The sequence below is a fragment of the Mesoplodon bidens genome (genome assembly GCF_964165515.1).
Source record: "Mesoplodon bidens genome assembly, chromosome: 18".
In the NCBI taxonomy this organism is placed as follows: domain Eukaryota; kingdom Metazoa; phylum Chordata; class Mammalia; order Artiodactyla; family Ziphiidae; genus Mesoplodon; species Mesoplodon bidens.
In genome coordinates, this window is record NC_138175.1 from 49067543 (window position 1) to 49084140 (window position 16598).

At 46.5% G+C, this 16598-nt stretch overlaps 1 protein-coding gene and 1 pseudogene across 3 annotated transcripts; both read left to right on the plus strand.

The window, feature by feature from the left end:
- Positions 1 to 511: 511 nt before the first annotated feature.
- ERICH4 (glutamate rich 4) lies at positions 512 to 4575 on the plus strand (the record flags this gene model as incomplete). Of its 2 annotated transcripts, XM_081216115.1 has the most annotated exons (3): positions 512 to 685; positions 2060 to 2284; positions 4275 to 4575. In XM_081216115.1, the coding sequence occupies 2 exons, from the start codon at positions 512 to 514 to the stop codon at positions 2249 to 2251; spliced, it is 366 nt and encodes a 121-aa protein (XP_081072241.1). In that variant the 3' UTR covers positions 2252 to 2284; positions 4275 to 4575. The 2 variants fall into 2 exon arrangements, with proteins under 2 accessions (XP_081072241.1, XP_081072240.1); XM_081216114.1 differs by lacking the exon at positions 4275 to 4575 and having other exon boundaries at positions 2060 to 2560.
- A 5702-nt stretch (positions 4576 to 10277) lies between these two features.
- LOC308606191 (large ribosomal subunit protein eL18-like) lies at positions 10278 to 10813 on the plus strand (annotated as a pseudogene). The gene has a single exon. The product of its transcript is annotated as a large ribosomal subunit protein eL18-like (transcript).
- Positions 10814 to 16598: the final 5785 nt, after the last annotated feature.

Sequence of the window (16598 nt, forward strand, 5' to 3'; positions counted from 1 at the left end):
AGGGATCGTTTTCTTGGAAGCCACTCCTGGCTCCTCAGGCACATTGTCTGGGAAGCCCTGGGAGGTCCCGAGTGGAGAAGACTGGCAAGGACCAGGGGAGGGGAGCCAGGGGAAGCCAGAGATCAAGAGGGCTGCAGGGGAGGCTGGGGAGGAGGAGTGGGTGGAACCCAGGAGGGGGCGGGATGAGGTGAGGCCGGGCATCCACACACTGGTGAGGGGTCAGGCCTGAGAAGAGGCAGCGAGAGGTGGAGTTTGACCTCCGCCAGAGGGGCTGAGGTTGGATCCTTGTGAGCAGAGTTGAGGTTAGACTTTGATTAAAACAAAACAAAAACACACGAAGCTGCTGATTCTCAGTGGAGAATGGACTTTGGGTGGCCTGAGGGGGTGGGGCTGGCCCTCTCCTACCCCCCACTGCCCTTTACTCCCCCCCGCCCAGCCCCCCGCTCCCCAGGGGACTGGGTCACTCTGGACCTTGCTACTTCCTGCTCCTGGCTGCCACTGCTCAGAGACTATGGAGCTGTGGGAGCAGCTGAGGCAGGCTGGACTGGTGCCCCCAGGGCTGGGCCCACCCCCGCAGGCCCTGAGGGTGGTGCCCCCAGTGAAGAGGGTGGGTCAGACCCTCATGTTCCCAGGGGCTGACACTGGAGGTGCCGGGGAGAGTCTGCTGTGGCTCTGGAAGGAGCTGGTGAGTGGGGGGTTTGGAGGGGTAAGAGATGGGGTTGGGGGAGTGGATAAATGAATAGGAATGAGTGTAAATAAAAAGGCCCAGAGATTGAAAGACAGAAAGTCAGAGACAGGAATAGAGAAATAGAGGCAGAGGCAGACACACCCAGAGAACGATGGACACAGACAGAGACACAGAAAGACGCAAAGAGTGAGAGACAGGACTAGAGAGAGGCAGAGACAGAGAGACCCAGAAAGAGACGAGAGATGGAAAGCAGAGGTTGAGAGCCGCAACAAGGACAGACTCATTAAATCTGAAAGACAGAGAGGTGGAGACAGTCCAAGGCAAGGGCAGAGAAATAGAGACAGACAGAAAGACAGGGATATGGAAGGACAGAGACAGACAGAGACAGCCAAGTAGAGACAGAAAGATGGAGACAGATCACAAGAGAGGGAGACCTAAAAAGAGAGACAAAGAGACTAAGGCTCAAGACACAGAGAAAGAATGAGAGAGATGGAGACAGCGAGGGACAATGAAATGGAGAGACCAAGACAAAGGGAGACAGGGCAGAGATCAGAGACAGAAGCAGCATGGCAGTTAGAGTCCAGGGACACAGTGAGGATCCCACCTGCGGTGCTGTGGGCCAGGACTGTTAAAGAGAAAGTAACTTATGACACCTGTTAAAGATGCCAAGGCTTGGGGCTTCCCTGGTGGCACAGTGGTTGAGAGTCCGCCTGCCGATGCAGGGGACATGGGTTTGTGCCCCGGTCCGGGAGGATCCCGCATGCCGCAGAGCGGCTGGGCCCGTGAGCTGTGGCCGCTGAGCCTGCGCATCCGGAGCCTGTGCTCCGCAACAGAAGAGGCCACAACAGTGAGAGGCCCGTGTACTGCAAAAAAAAAAAAAAAAAGATGGCAAGGCTCTAGGTATGAAGACTGCTGTGATGGGGATTTTGCAGTAGAGGAGAGAGATTGGGCTCAGCTCTGAATACAGCGTGGGCAAGGGGGAATTTACAGCCAAGGAGCAGGAGAGGGGTCAGGGGGTAGAAAATTCCTAAGAGAAACATCAGGGGTATAGGGGGGATTCTGGCTCAACCAATCTAGCAGCATTCTTGCTGAAGGCAGGTCAGAGTGAGCCACCATCACCTGGGGGAGGGTGGAGGGCGAGGAACCCGGTCAAATAAGGAGGAGGGGGGATTCTTGTTAAAACTGGATTTTACAAAGAAGTGCTGATGGGCCTAGGAAAAGGTTCAGGATCCTGAGTAAAGTTTGGTCAGGAAAAGAATCTTTTCTGGGACTTGAGCTGAGACCTGCTCCCACCCAGGTTTCATGGCAGAGGCACACTAACCCCTTGCCCTCTGGGGTGGGGTGCCCATGACTCCCCCTTCCCACCCGCAGGTGAACCTCCGCCTAGTGGATGTCCAGCTGCTGGGCCAGCTATGCAGCCTGGGGTTGGAGATGGGGGCACTTCAGGAGGAACTGATCACCTTCCTGGAAGAGGAGGAGGACATAGAGCTGGAAGGGAAGCAGGAGGGGGCCTGCAGTCCAGCCCCAGATCACCGCCTCCCTGACTTTGAAATGACTATCTGAGGCCCTGCTGCTGTGCTTTCGGACCCATGAATGGTATGCAAATTTATGCCAAGAAGATGGGGAAATTCGCAGGTCAAATCAACCTGCAAACGTTGATTTGGCATTGGCACGCGCTCCTTGAGCAAGTGCTTTCTCTGAAAATGTCGGAGATTAGATTGAGGGGTGGGCCCCTGAGCTGCGGGCGTGTTTGCAGGTGATGTGGGAGGTTTGCAGAGAAACTCTAGGTGTATTTGCAGATGCGCTGCAGTTGTGTTGCAGGGGAGGCGTGGGTCTTTGCAAATATGATGGAGATGCGTGCAGATGGCTATTGAGTGCTTGAAAAGTGGCTAGGTCTGACTGAGGTGTGCTGTACATGTAAAACACACGCTGAATTTCCAAGCTGGGTGTGATAAGAAGGACAGACAACATTTCAATAATCGTAAAAATTAATTACATTTTGAAATGATAATATTCTGGGTATGTTGGGATAAATAAAAATATGACTAAAGCTAATTTCACCTGTTTATTTGTAAACTCTTTTACTGTGGTAAAATACATATAACATAAAAGTTACCATTTTAACCTTTTTTTTTTTTTTTTTTTTTTTGCTGTACACGGGCCTCTCACTGTTGTGGCCTCTCCCATTGCAACGCGCAGGCTCCGCGGCCATGGCTCACAGGCCCAGCCGCTCCGCGGCATGTGGGATCTTCCCGGACCGGGGCACGAACCCATGTCCCCTGCATCGGCAGGCGGACTCTCAACCACTGCGCCACCAGGGAAGCCCCCCTAACCATTTTTAAGTGTACAATTCAGTAGTGTGAAATATATTCACGTTGTTGTGTGAATGTGTTTCATCTTGCAAAACGGAAACTGTACCCCTTAAACAACAAGTCCCCATTCCTCCTCCCCCAGCCCCTGGCAACCACCCTTCTACTTTGGTTCTCTAAGAATTTGCCTACTCTAGGGACCTCATGTAAGTGGGATCACACAGTATTTGTCTTTCCATGACTGGCTTATGTCACTTAGCATAATGTCCTCAGGGTTCATCCACGTTGCGGTGTGTATCAGAATTTCCTTCCTTTTTAAGCCTGAATAATACTCCATGCATGTGGTATGTACAACCACATTTTATTTGTCGGTGGGCACTTGGGTTGTTTCTACCTTTTTTGGCTGTGGTGAAATACATCGCGCTGAACGAGGGTGTACAAATATCTGTCCAAGTCTCTGCTTTCAGTTCTTTTGGGTATGTACCCAGAAGTGGAATTCCTGGATTGTATGCTAAGTCTCTGTGTAATTATTGGAGGAAGTGCCATACTGTTGGCTGTACCATTTGTCATTCCCAGCAACAGTGCACAAGAGTTCCAACTTTCCACCTCCTTGCCAACACGTTATTTTCTTTTTCCTTTTTCCTTTTTTCATGATAGCCATCCTAATGTCTATGAGGTGATACCTCATTGTGGTTTTGATTCGCATTTCCCTAATGACTAATGATGTTGGGCATCTTTTCCTGTGCTTATTCATCTATTTCTTTTTACATCTTAAAATATGACTGCTAGAAAGCTTAAAATTACATAAGTAGCTCCCACTGTATCTCTCTTGCACTGCACTATTTCAGACGTCTGAAAAAGGAATGTGGGTGTGAGCAGACGAGCGGCGAGGTTTCCTCGATATTCCCAGACGCGTTGCAATTGTGTTACAGCGCCACCTGCAGGAGACAGGCAGATATCTGCAGATGGCAGCCGACGAGAAGCAGGGCTGCAAATATAACTCCTGCCTAGGTCCACATTTGTAGAAAAGATGCCCAAGACAGCAGGTGGAGGGCTCCAGCCTGAGGAGAGACAGCTCTTCTGGGAAGACAGTTGGACATTCTTCATAAAACCATTACTCCCAGTGAGGAAAAATACACACTTGCATTTCTGCAATTCTTCAAAACAGTTTTCTGGTTGGGAGTGAGGATATTCCCAGAGAAGTGAGATGCTGGCAGGTGCTGAATTCCTGTCTATGGGGATTTCCGTCTTCAGAAAAACATGCTTCTACTCTACAGCCCGCGAGCCACAACTACTGAAGCCCGCACACCTAGAACAAGAGAAGCCACTTCAGTGAGAAGCCTGCGCACTGCAACGAAGGCCCAACGCAGGCAAAAATTAGTAAATAAAATAAAATTTAAAAATACCCTGTTTTTTTTGTGCACTGGAGTCACCCAAGACTCGAGGGGTTTGGGGGTTTGGGCTCCATCCTCAAACTGGTCCTCCTTTGCCTACCTTAGCCAGGTCTGCAGCTGCTGGGAGTTCTCCTGTAGGGGGTGGTGCTGGGTAGAATGCTGGAAGTCAGACCCCAGTACCCGGGGAAGGGGAAAGATACCCCAAGAGCATTCAAATAAGCAGAGCCCCCCTCTCCGACACTGGGCACTCTAGAAAGAGGCTGGGGGCAGTCCAGGTCTCTTGGCAGCTACATCGAGTCCGTGGGGGTCACCAGGGCTGGGGAGATGGGGCTCCATGGCCACAGGGTCTGGGTCATGCTTCACAAATGCCAAGGTACTCTGCCTCTTGCGGGGAAAGAGACTGGGAGGGAGGGAGGCACAGATGGGAGACTGGAGGGGGCGACTTGGGAGGGAATGCTTACTATTCAAGAACAGCATGGTGGGTGGCCCCTGATGTCTGGGTGGGAGTTGCTCTGGGCCATGTTCTGGGCCATAGAGGTGACATCTATGGGGGAATCACCTCAGTCAAACACTCAGGGAAGTTTGGGTGAATGTGGTCAGCTCCCCCTCCCCAGTACTGTCCTTCAATGCCAACTTACTGAGCTACATCCAGCAATGATCAAGTCAGCACCAAGTTTGCCCTCTGGAGCTCCCAGCCCAGCAAGGTGGGGGGACCCCTTAACACACAGAGATAGCTAAGATGATCAGGGCCGGGATGGGGGAGCACGGACTCCCCCATCTGCTAACATCTCACTTCTCTGGGAATATCCTCACTCCCAAATAGAAAGTGTTTTGAAGAAGAATTGCAAAAATGTAAGTGTGCATTTTTCCTCACCAGGGAGCATGGAGCAGGATGGGAGAGGACTCAGATAAGGCAAGAGGCCCAGCCTGAAACATCAGGAAAGTGTTCTTAGAAAAGAACCTAAGGAATAAGTAAATATGAGCCAAGCAAAGAGAATGGGAAAAGAGCAACAAGTAGGAAAACTACACATGCAAAAGTCCTAGAAGATCTAGTGATCTAGAGTCTTGCTACTCAAAGTGCGGTCCATGGGCCAGCAGGATGAGCATTGCTGCAGCTATCTACTGCTGCACAACAAACAACCCCAAAACTCAGTTATTTTAAGGAATGACAGCACGTATTTTGCATAGAATCTGCAGTCTGTGGGGATAACTCATCTCTGCTCCAAGGTGAGCCACTGTGCTTCAGGTGGAATCATCTGGAGGCACATCCATTCACACGTCTGGTAGTTGATGCTGGCTGTTAGCTGGGGCCTCTGTTCCTCTGCAGGCCATCTCTCCATATGGGTGAGACTGGCTTTCACACAGCATGGTGGGTGGGTTCCAAAGGCAAATGTCATGAAGAGAGAGCCAGGCAGAAGCCATATTGCCTTGTAAAACTTAGCTTCGGATGCCAGGCAGTCACCCTCGCCATATTCCTCCTGTTAGGGCAGTCGCAAAGGTTCAGGGGAAGGGGAAATGGTTCCCACCTCTTTATGGCGAGTGCAAGGTTCTGGAAGCATGTGGACCAGGGAAACCAAGCAGGACCCTGTGGGGCCCTCCCAGGTACAAAAGCCCCTCTGTGTCCCCTGTTTCTTGTTTGCAGACAGAGGCTTTAGTCTCCTAGACCTTCCCTGAGTTCCAAAGAGCAGATTCAAACAGTTACTAGGAATTAGGGAAGTGAGATAATGCAGAAACAAAGGAAAAACAGTCAATCAAGAAAAGTAATGATGGCTTAAACAATGGTTCAGCAATAAAGCAGAGTGCTAGTTCCTTCTCAGGCGATATATACAGCGGTCTGATGCATACCTTTGAGTTGTTCTGCAGAAATTAAGACCCCGACTCAGGTGGAGGATGGTGACTAAATGCTGACCACAAGCATGTAGACCCCAGACTGGTTGGAACCAGAAGGTTGATGATTAAGATTCCTGAAACATCACCCTGTTACTTCACCACCAACCAATCAGAAGAAAGTCATATACTCTGAAGCCCTAACCTCAAAAGATGCCTTTAAAAACCCTTCCTAATACTTACCTGGCAGGGGAGATACCATGATCACGAAGGTGGTTTTCCCAGGGTGAGGCTTATCCATTGCACTCCGGATGTGCTGACCCCTGTGGTTTCCCCAAATGTGGGAAATTGACTGCATAATCTGTGGTAGTGGAGGACTGTGTTTCTGCTTTTCCCCAACAAACCTGGTTTAAGAGTAGCATTTGAGGGAATTCCCTAGCAGTCCACTGGTTGGAACTCCACACTTTCACTGCTGAGGGCTCGGGTTTGATCCCTGGTCAGGGAAATAAGATCCCACAGGCCATGCAGCATGGCCAAAAAACAAAACCAAAAACACTCTTCCTGAAAACCATCAGGGAGTTTGGGTCTTTTGAGCACAAGCTGCCCATCATCCTTGCTTGGTGCTTGCAAATAAATGCTATACTTTCCTTTACCACAACTTGGTGCCAGAAGACTGACTTTGCTGCACAATAGGCAAGCAAAATCAAGCTCAGTTTAGTAACAACAGGAAATATTGCTGTGGTCATTTTCAGAAAACACAAACTGCCACAGAATCACTGGGAAGCTTGGTAGATGTGTTGATTGTCAAGCTCCACACTAGACCTACTGAATCAGAATCTACATTTTGTAAGATTCTCAGGTGCTTCCTTTGCATATTTGATGCAAGAAGCACTGTTCTACCTCACAAATATGGCACTGTTTTGAGCAGGAGGGGACATAAGTTTTGAAAGCTCCCTCTAGCTGCTGTGTGGAGGGTGGGTTAGAGGAGTTTCAAGTGGTGGTTAGATACAAGTAACCAAAGAAAAAAATAGATAAATTGGAATTCATCAAAACTGAATACTTTTGTGCATCAAAATATACGATCAAAAGTGAAAAGACTGGGCTTCCCTGGTGGCGCAGTGGTTGAGAGTCCACCTGCCGATGCAGGGGACACGGGTTCGTGCCCCAGTCCGGGAAGATCCCACATGCCACGGAGCGGCTGGGCCCATGAGCCATGGCCACTGAGCCTACGCGTCCAGAGCCTGTGCTCCGCAACGGGAGAGGCCACAACAGTGAGAGGCCCATGTACCGCAAAAAAAAAAAAAAAAAAAAGTGAAAAAACCAATTACCAGTACAGTAAGTCCCCTCCATACGAACTTTCAAGTTGTGAACTTTCAAAGATCTGAACGTCTGTTTGCATGTCCAGTCACGTAAGTTAGTCCATGTGTCTGGTGTACATTGTCACGTGCATGCATCCTCTACAAGTGGTTGTGCTTTTGTGTACTTTACTGTACAGTACCGTATAGAGTACAGTAGCACAGTATCTTTATTTCAAGCCCAGGATGTCCGGAAGTAAGCATAAAAGCAGCGGTGATGTAGCTGGTACAGTACTACCCAGACATCACTGGATCGTTTTTTTCAAGAGGGTAGATAGAACTGAATCCAGCAAGAAACCAGAACCTGTGCCATCAACGCCAGGTGTGAGTGAAACTGCAGCTTACCCTTCGTCTCCTATTGCAGATGATCCTTCAGTTCTACCATCTCTCACCTCCTCTCCCTCCTCCAGTCAGTAACTCTTCTTGCCTGTTCACTCCATGCCAGCCCCTGTATGCCAGCTGTTGTACTGTACTACTGTACTTTTCAAGGTACTGTACTGTAAGATTAAATGTTTTCTTTATTTTTTGTGCTTGTTTTTTAAGTATTATTTGTGTGAAAAGTATTATAAACCTATCACTGCACAGTACTATATAGCCGATTGTGTTAGTTGGGTACGTGGGCTAACTTTGCTGGACTTACGAACAAATTGGACCCACGAATGCACTCTTGGAATGGAACTCGTTCATATGTAGGGGACTTGCTGTACTGAAATGAAATCAGTTATTTATTTATTTATTATTATTTTTGGCCATGCCATGCAGCTAGCAGGATCTTAGTTCCCTGATCAGGGATTGAACCTGGACCCTCAGCCGTGAAGCGTGGAGTCCTAACCACTGGACTGCCAGGAATTCCCTGAATCAGTAATTTAAAAACTCCCAAAAAACAAAAGTCTAGGACCAGATGGCTTCACAGGTGATTTCTACCAAACATTTAGAGAAGAATTAATGCCTATCCTTCTGAAACTATTCCAAAAAATTGCAGAGGAAGGAATGCTTCTGAACTCATTCCATGAGGCCAGCATCACACTGATACCAAAACCAGAAAGAGACATCACAAAAACAGAAAATTACAGGCCAATATCACTGATGAACACAGATGCAAAAATCCTCAAAAAAATAGTAGCAAACAGAATCCAACAATACACTAAAAGGATCATACACCATGATCAAGTGGGATTTATCCCAGGGATTCAAGGATTTTTCAATATCTGCAAATCAATCAATAAGAATAAAAACCATATGATCATCTCAATAGGTGCAGAAAAAGCTTTTGATAAAATTCCTCAACATAATAAAGGCTGTAGATGACAACACCCATAGCTAACATCATACTCAATGGTGAAAAGCTGAAAGCATTTCCTCTAAGATCAGAAACAAGACAAGGATGCCCACTCTCGCCAGCTTTATTCAATATAGTTTTGGAAGTCCTAGCCCCAGCAATCAAAGAAAAAGAAATAAAAGGAATCCAAATTGGAAAGGAAGAAGTAAAACTGTCACTGTTTGCTGATGACATGATATTATACATAGAAAGATGTATGCCACCAAAAAACTGCTAGAGCTCATCAATGAATTCGGTAAAGCTGCAGGATACAAAATTAATATACAGAAATGTGTTGCACTTCTATACACTAACAATGAATTATCAGAAAGAGAAATTAAGGAAACAATTTCAGTTACCACTGCATCAAAAGGAATAAAATACTTAGGAATAAATCTAACTAAAGGTAAAATACTTATACTCTGAAAACTATAAGATATTGATGAAAGAAACTGAAGATGACACAAACAGATGGAAAGATACACTGTGTTCATGGATTGGCAGAATTAATATTGTTAAAATGGCCTTACTACCCAAGGCAATCTACAGATTCAGTGCAATCCCTATCAAAACACCAACGGCATTTTTCACAGAACTAGAACAAATAATTTTAAAATTTGTATGGAGGCACAAAAATCCCCATATAGCCAAAACTGTCCTGAGAATGAAAAATGGAGCTGGAGGTATCATGCTTCCTGACTTCAGACTATACTACAAAGCTTCAGTAATTAAAACAGCATGTTAGGGCTTCCCTGGTGGCACAGCGGTTGAGAGTCCACCTGCCAATGCAGGGGACATGGGTTCGTGCCCCGGTCCGGGAAGATCCCACATGCCGTGGAGCGGCTAGGCCCGTGAGCCATGGCCACTGAGCCGGTGCATCCGGAGCCTGTGCTCTGCAATGGGAGAGGCCACAACAGTGAGAGGCCCGCGTACCACCAAAAAAAAAAAAAAAAACACAGCATGGTAGGGACTTCCCAGGTGGCACAGTGGTTAAGAATCCGCCTGCCAATGCAGGGGACATGGTTTCGAGCCCTGGTCCAGGAAGATCCCACATGCCTCAGAGCAACTAAGCCTGTGCGCCACAACTACTGAGGCTGCGCTCTAGAGCCCACAACCCACAACTACTGAGTTTGCGAGCTGCAACTACTGAAGCCCGTAAGCCTAGAGTCTGTGCTCCGCAACAAGAGAAGCCACCGCAGTGAGAAGCCCATGCACCGCAACGAAGAGTAGCCCCCGCTCACCACAACTAGAGAAAGCCTGTGCGCAGCAACAAAGACCAAACACAGCCAAAAATAAATAAATAAATTAAACCCCCCCACCAAAAAACAAAAAAACAGCATGGTATGGTTCTCTCTTTCCAGACCTGGCTAAGGAGGAGGCTCCATTATGGGAGCTGACATCCGCCGTGACAAGGACTGAAAGTTTTGGCCCAAGGAGCCCAAGAGCCAGGACATCCACCTAAGACTGTTGGTCAAGCTGTACACGTTTCTGGCCAGACGAACCCACTCCACTTTCAATCAACTTGTGCTGAAGAGGTTGTTCATGAGTCGCACCAATCAGCCACCTCCATCTATTTCCCAGGTGATCTGGAAGATGAAGCTTCCTGGCCAAGAAGGCAAAACAGCTGTGGTAGTAGGGTCTATAACCAATGATGTGCCCGAACTGAAGGTGTGTGCTCTGCAAGTGAGTAGCATCCTCAAGGCTGGGGGCAAGATCCTCACCTTCGACCAGCTTGCCCTGGACTCTCACAAGGGTTGTGACACTGTTCTCCTCCCTGGTCCTCAAAAGGGCTGAGAGGTGTACAGGCAATTCTGCAAGGCCCCAGGAACCCCACATAGCCACACCAAACACTATGTATGCTCCAAGGGCCAGAAGTTTGAGCGGGTTAGAGTCGATGGGTCAGCCGTGGCTACAAAAACTAATCCCAGATCCTGCCTTGTTATTAAAAAGATTTTGGATGCTGAAGAAAAAAACACAGTATGGTACTGGCACAAAAACAGACACATAGATCAATATGACAGAATTGAGAGCCCAGAAATAAACCCACACATATATAGTTAATTAATGTATGACGGGGACTTCCCTGGTGGTCCAGTGGGTAAGACTCTGTGCTCCCAATGCAAGCGGCCCTGGTTCGATCCCTGGTCGGCGAACTAGATCTCGCATGCATGCCACAACTAAGAAGTCTGCGTGCTGCAACTAAAAAAAAAAAAGATCCCACATGCCTCGAGGAAGATCCCATGTGCTGCAACTAAGACCTGGTGCAGCCAAAATAAATAAATAAATAATTTAAAAAATTAATATACAAAGGGGAAAAGACAGTCTCTTCAGTAAATGGGAAAACTGGACAACTCATGTAAAAGAATAAAATTAGGACATTTTCTAACATTATACACAAAAGTAAACTCAAAATGGATTAAAGACCTAAGTGTAAGATCTGAAGTCAAAACACCTAGAAGAAAACACAAGCAGAACAGTTTTTGATATAAATCACAGCAATAATTTTTTTTGGATTTGTCTTCTAAGGCAAAGGCAAGGATGAATGGATAAGCAACATGTCATGTATCCATACAATTGTACATTATTCAGCCATAAAAAGGAATGAAGCGGGGCTTTCCCTGGTGGCGCAGTGGTTGAGAGTCCGCCTGCCGATGCAGGGGACATGGGTTCGCACCCCGGTCTGGGAAGATCCCACATGCCGCGGAGCGGCCGGGCCCGTGAGCCATGGCCGCTGAGCCTGTGCGTCTGGAGCCTGTGCTCCACAACGGGAGAGGCCACGACAGTGAGAGGCCCGCGTACCGCAAAAAGAAAAAAAAAGAAAAAAAAAGAAATATTACTCTAGTTTCAAGTCTGTGTTTTTGTCAGGAGGCAGTGTCAGTACAAGTACTTCAAAGGCAAACGTTCAGAATCAAAATACCTGTCCAGTGGTTGATGATCCCACAGTGTGGGAACCAGTTCAAGAATCCCATACAGTTATCTGTGTCTTCTGAACGTGCTTATCATAATATTTGAAATATTTTTCCAGTTTCAAATCCTCTTTTTGTCAGGGAAGCAGAGTTGGGATTTATAATTAGCACCAAAACTTACATTTCTGCTGTTATGATGGGTTATCTTATACAATAATATGTGATGTTGTCTTTTAAGATTTCACAAAGATATTTTAGATACAGAACAGATATATTAGGAGAAATTAAAGCACCATCACTTCTGCTGGTTGGCGACCAAACATCTTTTTAAAGATATATGTGATCTTAGTTTTTTAAACAATTCATGTCCAACTGGTTGTATGCCACTGAAGCTATCTTGTCTAGCAGAAATATCAGTATCCTTTTGGTTTGGTATGTAACCAACCAGTTTAAGGGTGTCAGGGCCTGCTCCGTTCCATGTATCATTAGTTTATCTTTTACGATATTCCTTACTTTCTCTGTGAGAGATTCAGCCACCATACCTCCTAGAATTTCCATGGCCTTGTCCTTGATAAGCGAACTAAACAAATCCATGGGGGAGAACGTGAGGTGTGTCTGCTCATTTCAGTCCCTGTCCTGAATTTATCTCCTCTTAGAGAAGTCATGGGACATGCATATTTCACAAAGAAAGTGGTCCTGGACAATGAGCCTGTGACACGGTACATGGCATCACTTGATGTACCAGGTTACTTCCCTCCCACTTGTTTGACTGCCATGATGTCTAATCATAAAAATGCCAGAAGTCGTGAGATGCAATGAGTCCTTCCTCCTGCAGTATTGTGGGAGCACCGCCGAGTGGTTCAACCACTGGGGCCACATCTCACCACCAGCCAGTACTCAGAAGGGGAAGTGGGCAGTCTTTAAAAGCTTTTATATAAGAAATGAAACATTTTGAAGTTGTTTTCATGCTGTGGTAGGCTGAATAAGGGTCCCAACGATATCCACAATCTGATCTCTGTGAGCTGTGAAAGTTACATTACGTGATCAAGGGGCCTTTGCTCATGGGATAAAGTTAAGGATCTTAACTTGGGGAGATGATCCTGGATTATCCAGGTAGGATCTAAATGGGATCACAAGGGTCCCTATACTGGGAGTAGACAGAGAGAGATTTGAGTACAAGAAGGAAGAAGGTGATGTGAGGATGGACCAGAGGGAGAAAAGGTGATGGATGTAGTGAGGGGCCATGAGCCAAGGGATGAGGAGAGCCTCCAGCAGCTGGAAAGGCAAGGAATCCAATTGTCTCCAAGAGCAGCAGAAAGGAATGTGATCCTGCAGACGCTGATTTCAGCCCAGAGAAACCTACTGGAGATGTCAAGACCGCTGACTGTTAAGAGGATGAATCTGTGCTGTGAATCTGCTAAATTTGTGGTAATTTGTCGCAGCAGCCATACATGCTATTGCCAATAGTATGCATGTCAGCCAAACGTAAATTTCTAAAGACTTCAGCATTAAGACCTAAATTGTTTATTTTTTTTAAAAAAGCTTCTTTTTCAACCAGGTAAACACTAAGTATGTATTTTTATTATTTTTTTTATGTTTTATTTTTTTTTGCGGTACGCGGGCCTCTCACTGCGGTGGCCTCTCCCGCTGCGGAGCACAGGCTCCAGACGCGCAGGTTCAGCGGCCATGGCTCATGGGCCCAGCCGCTCTGCGGCATGTGGGATCTTCCCACACCGGGGCACGAACCCGTGTTCCCTGCATCGGCAGGCAGACTCCCAACCACTGCTCCACCAGGGAAGCCCTGAAGTTTTTTTTTTTTTTTTTTTTAAGATGTTGGGGGTAGGAGTTTATTAATTAATTAATTAATTTTTGCTGTGTTGGGTCTTCGTTTCTGTGTGAGGGCTTTCTCTAGTTGTGGCAAGCGGGGGCCACTCTTCATCGCGGTGCGCGGGCCTCTCTTGTTGCGGAGCACAGGCTCCAGACGCGCAGGTGTGGCTCACGGGCCCAACTGCTCCGTGGCATGTGGGATCCTCCCAGACCAGGGCTCGAACCCGTGTCCCCTGAATTAGCAGGCAGATTCTCAACCACTGTGCCACCAGGGAAGCCCCCTGAAGTTTTTTTTAATGAAGGTGATAAGTCATGAAAATCATCTTACATACTAAAGTATTTCTGGCTTTTTGTACAAGCTTTTTGGAGAATAACAAAAGAGAAAATGCACTGATGTTATTTGGAGTGAGGTGAAGAACATGTGGCCTGTGTTTCCTAAAGGAACATTCTCTCCTTTGAAATGAACCGAACAAGCAAACAAAATCCTTTTTCATGAGATTACTTCCTTAAGCCTAGAGAGTAAAAATGTATATGATGGAAGCTTAAAAGCAGTTTAGTTAGTAAAAGCATGTGACAAAATGAGACTTTTCTCCATTTGACAAGGAGCCTCCATACTCAGAGAAGGGACTCTGTCTTGACACAGTAAGTGTGTGGTTAAATTTCATCTTAATTGAACCTAGCTTTGGCCAACTAATCTGCTCCTTAGAGCTCTTTTACTCTAATCAAATTTATTTTAAAGAGTGGGAAAAGAATCTAAAAATAAAAGAGTGGATATATGTATATGTATAACTGATTCACTTTGCTGTACACCTGAAACTAACACAACATTGTAAATCAACTATACGCCAATAAAAATGAAAAAAAAATCTTTCAGTTTTGAAAGAGCCCTTTCAAAAGAAAGGCTCTTTACAGGCAAGTCACTTCCAGTGTTAACTATTAAAATCTTTTACTGTTTGGCGTAGGTAGGCAAGCAGCAGTGCGTGTTTACATGGAGGCACAACGGCATTGCGTCCACGGTCTCAGGCTCCCTCCCAGTGTAGTCCCAAGAGATCTGGACAACCGGCAGAACAGCCCATCAGTCCTGGCCCACTATACTGATAACCACAAGGTAATCAGACCTGATGAACAAGAAGTGGCAAGTATTCTGAGTGCCTAGTATGACACATACATTCCAAAGGGCAGTAGAGGAATACTACTAATATTGATCAGTGACAATGACATCAAAGATGACTGTGACATCCATTGGTGAGAATGATGCCAGTGGCAAGGTTCAGCTCTAGTTATCAGCAACTTAAACAGTGTGTGAGGGTTCCATGGTCTGTGGGGCATCCTCGTCTGTGACCATTCAGGGACCTGCCACATCTATGGAGCTCTTAGGGCTCCAACAGTCTGAGGGCTGCTGGACCACCCTCCAGAGTAAAGGACAAGTTACTGCACATAAATCTCCATAAACTCCATGTAAGAGGATGAATGGTACTTTGTGGGGCTTCTGGCAGAACCTAAGGAGAGAATTCCATGCAGCAAGGCCATGGCTCTACAGCAGTAGCAAAACAGCTCCTAATCTGCTCCTAAGCCTCAGGAGACAGACGTGGGATGTAATGTGACCAGTTAGCCAGAACTTGTCATCATGTCCTTTGTTCTATCACATCCTGCAAATTAAGGTAAGGTGGGGAGGGCAGCATTCATGACGAATGGAAGTGGTACGTCCAGGATTAGACAAGGGCAGGTGGCCCAGACCATTGGCACCTACTACTCCTGCACTGACACCTGTACACAGCTCTCTCCTGTGGGCTCCTGGGATGTTCACTCCGACTGGTCAACAAAGGAGAAGGTGGGCTTCCCTGGTGGCGCAGTGGTTGAGAGTCCGCCTGCCGATGCAGGGGACACAGGTTCGTGCCCCGGTCCGGGAAGATCCCACATGCTGCAGAGCGGCTATGCCCGTGAGCCATGGCCGCTGAGCCTGCGCGTCCGGAGCCTGTGCTCCACAACGGGAGAGGCCACAACAGTGAGAGGCCCGCGTACCGCAAAAAAAAAAAAAAAAAATCTCTAGGAGGAAAAATCAACACCACTGAGAACCACTGAACTAGACAAATATTTTTTAAAGGCTAAATCTAAACGATGAAGATAATAATGAATGAAAAAAATAGAGATAGATAAACCTTATATGTAGCAAAGTGCCATTTCAATAAATACAAAATAATATTTCAGGCATAATACAGCAGACCAGAAACCAGGTAAGAGGTCCTTTGGGCACTTTTCATGTTCTGTTCTTTTCGTTCAAAGCATCTTTGAACACTGTTTAAACATGAATCTCATGGTTTTCCCTAATTATAGAGTCAGAAAATACAGCTGCAAATAAAGCAAAGTCACTTCTCTCATGGAGTTGTGGAGACAGAAGATAAACAAGTAAATAAATGTATACTGTGTCAGTTGAAGATATGGACTATAAAGAAAATTAACGGATTCATTTCCTTTGAAGAGCTGACATACTAGCATGTTGGGTGGGAAATTCCTTGTTTTGTGGGACAGTCCTGAGCCTTTTACCGCATTTTAAAATCTTGTCCCCACGTTCTAAGCTCTGGAAGGCCTGTCAAGTCACAGATAGAGCCAAAATATGGCCCGCCCCTACATTTTCTAATGCTCTCTGAGTGGTGGTCAGTGCCATCGCCAGTTGAGGAAAAATTCTAAATCTTTAACATTTATCTCCAGGGGTTTTTTTTGCCTTCTCTTTGGGGAGTAAGGGACTTCATGGGAAAGTAGACAGGTCTGTGACCTCCCCAGGATCACCTGGAAGTGATCTGAATAAAGAGGACCCTTGCCCTCCTTTTTTTTTTTTTTTTTTTTTTTTTTTTTTTTTGCTCAGGGCCATTTTCTCTTAGAAGAAATTCACCTGTAACTCTGAGTCCATTCTTTCCTGGGGCACACAGGAAAATATTATGTCTAAATTATCCCAACTCCCGTCCCTATTTCCTGA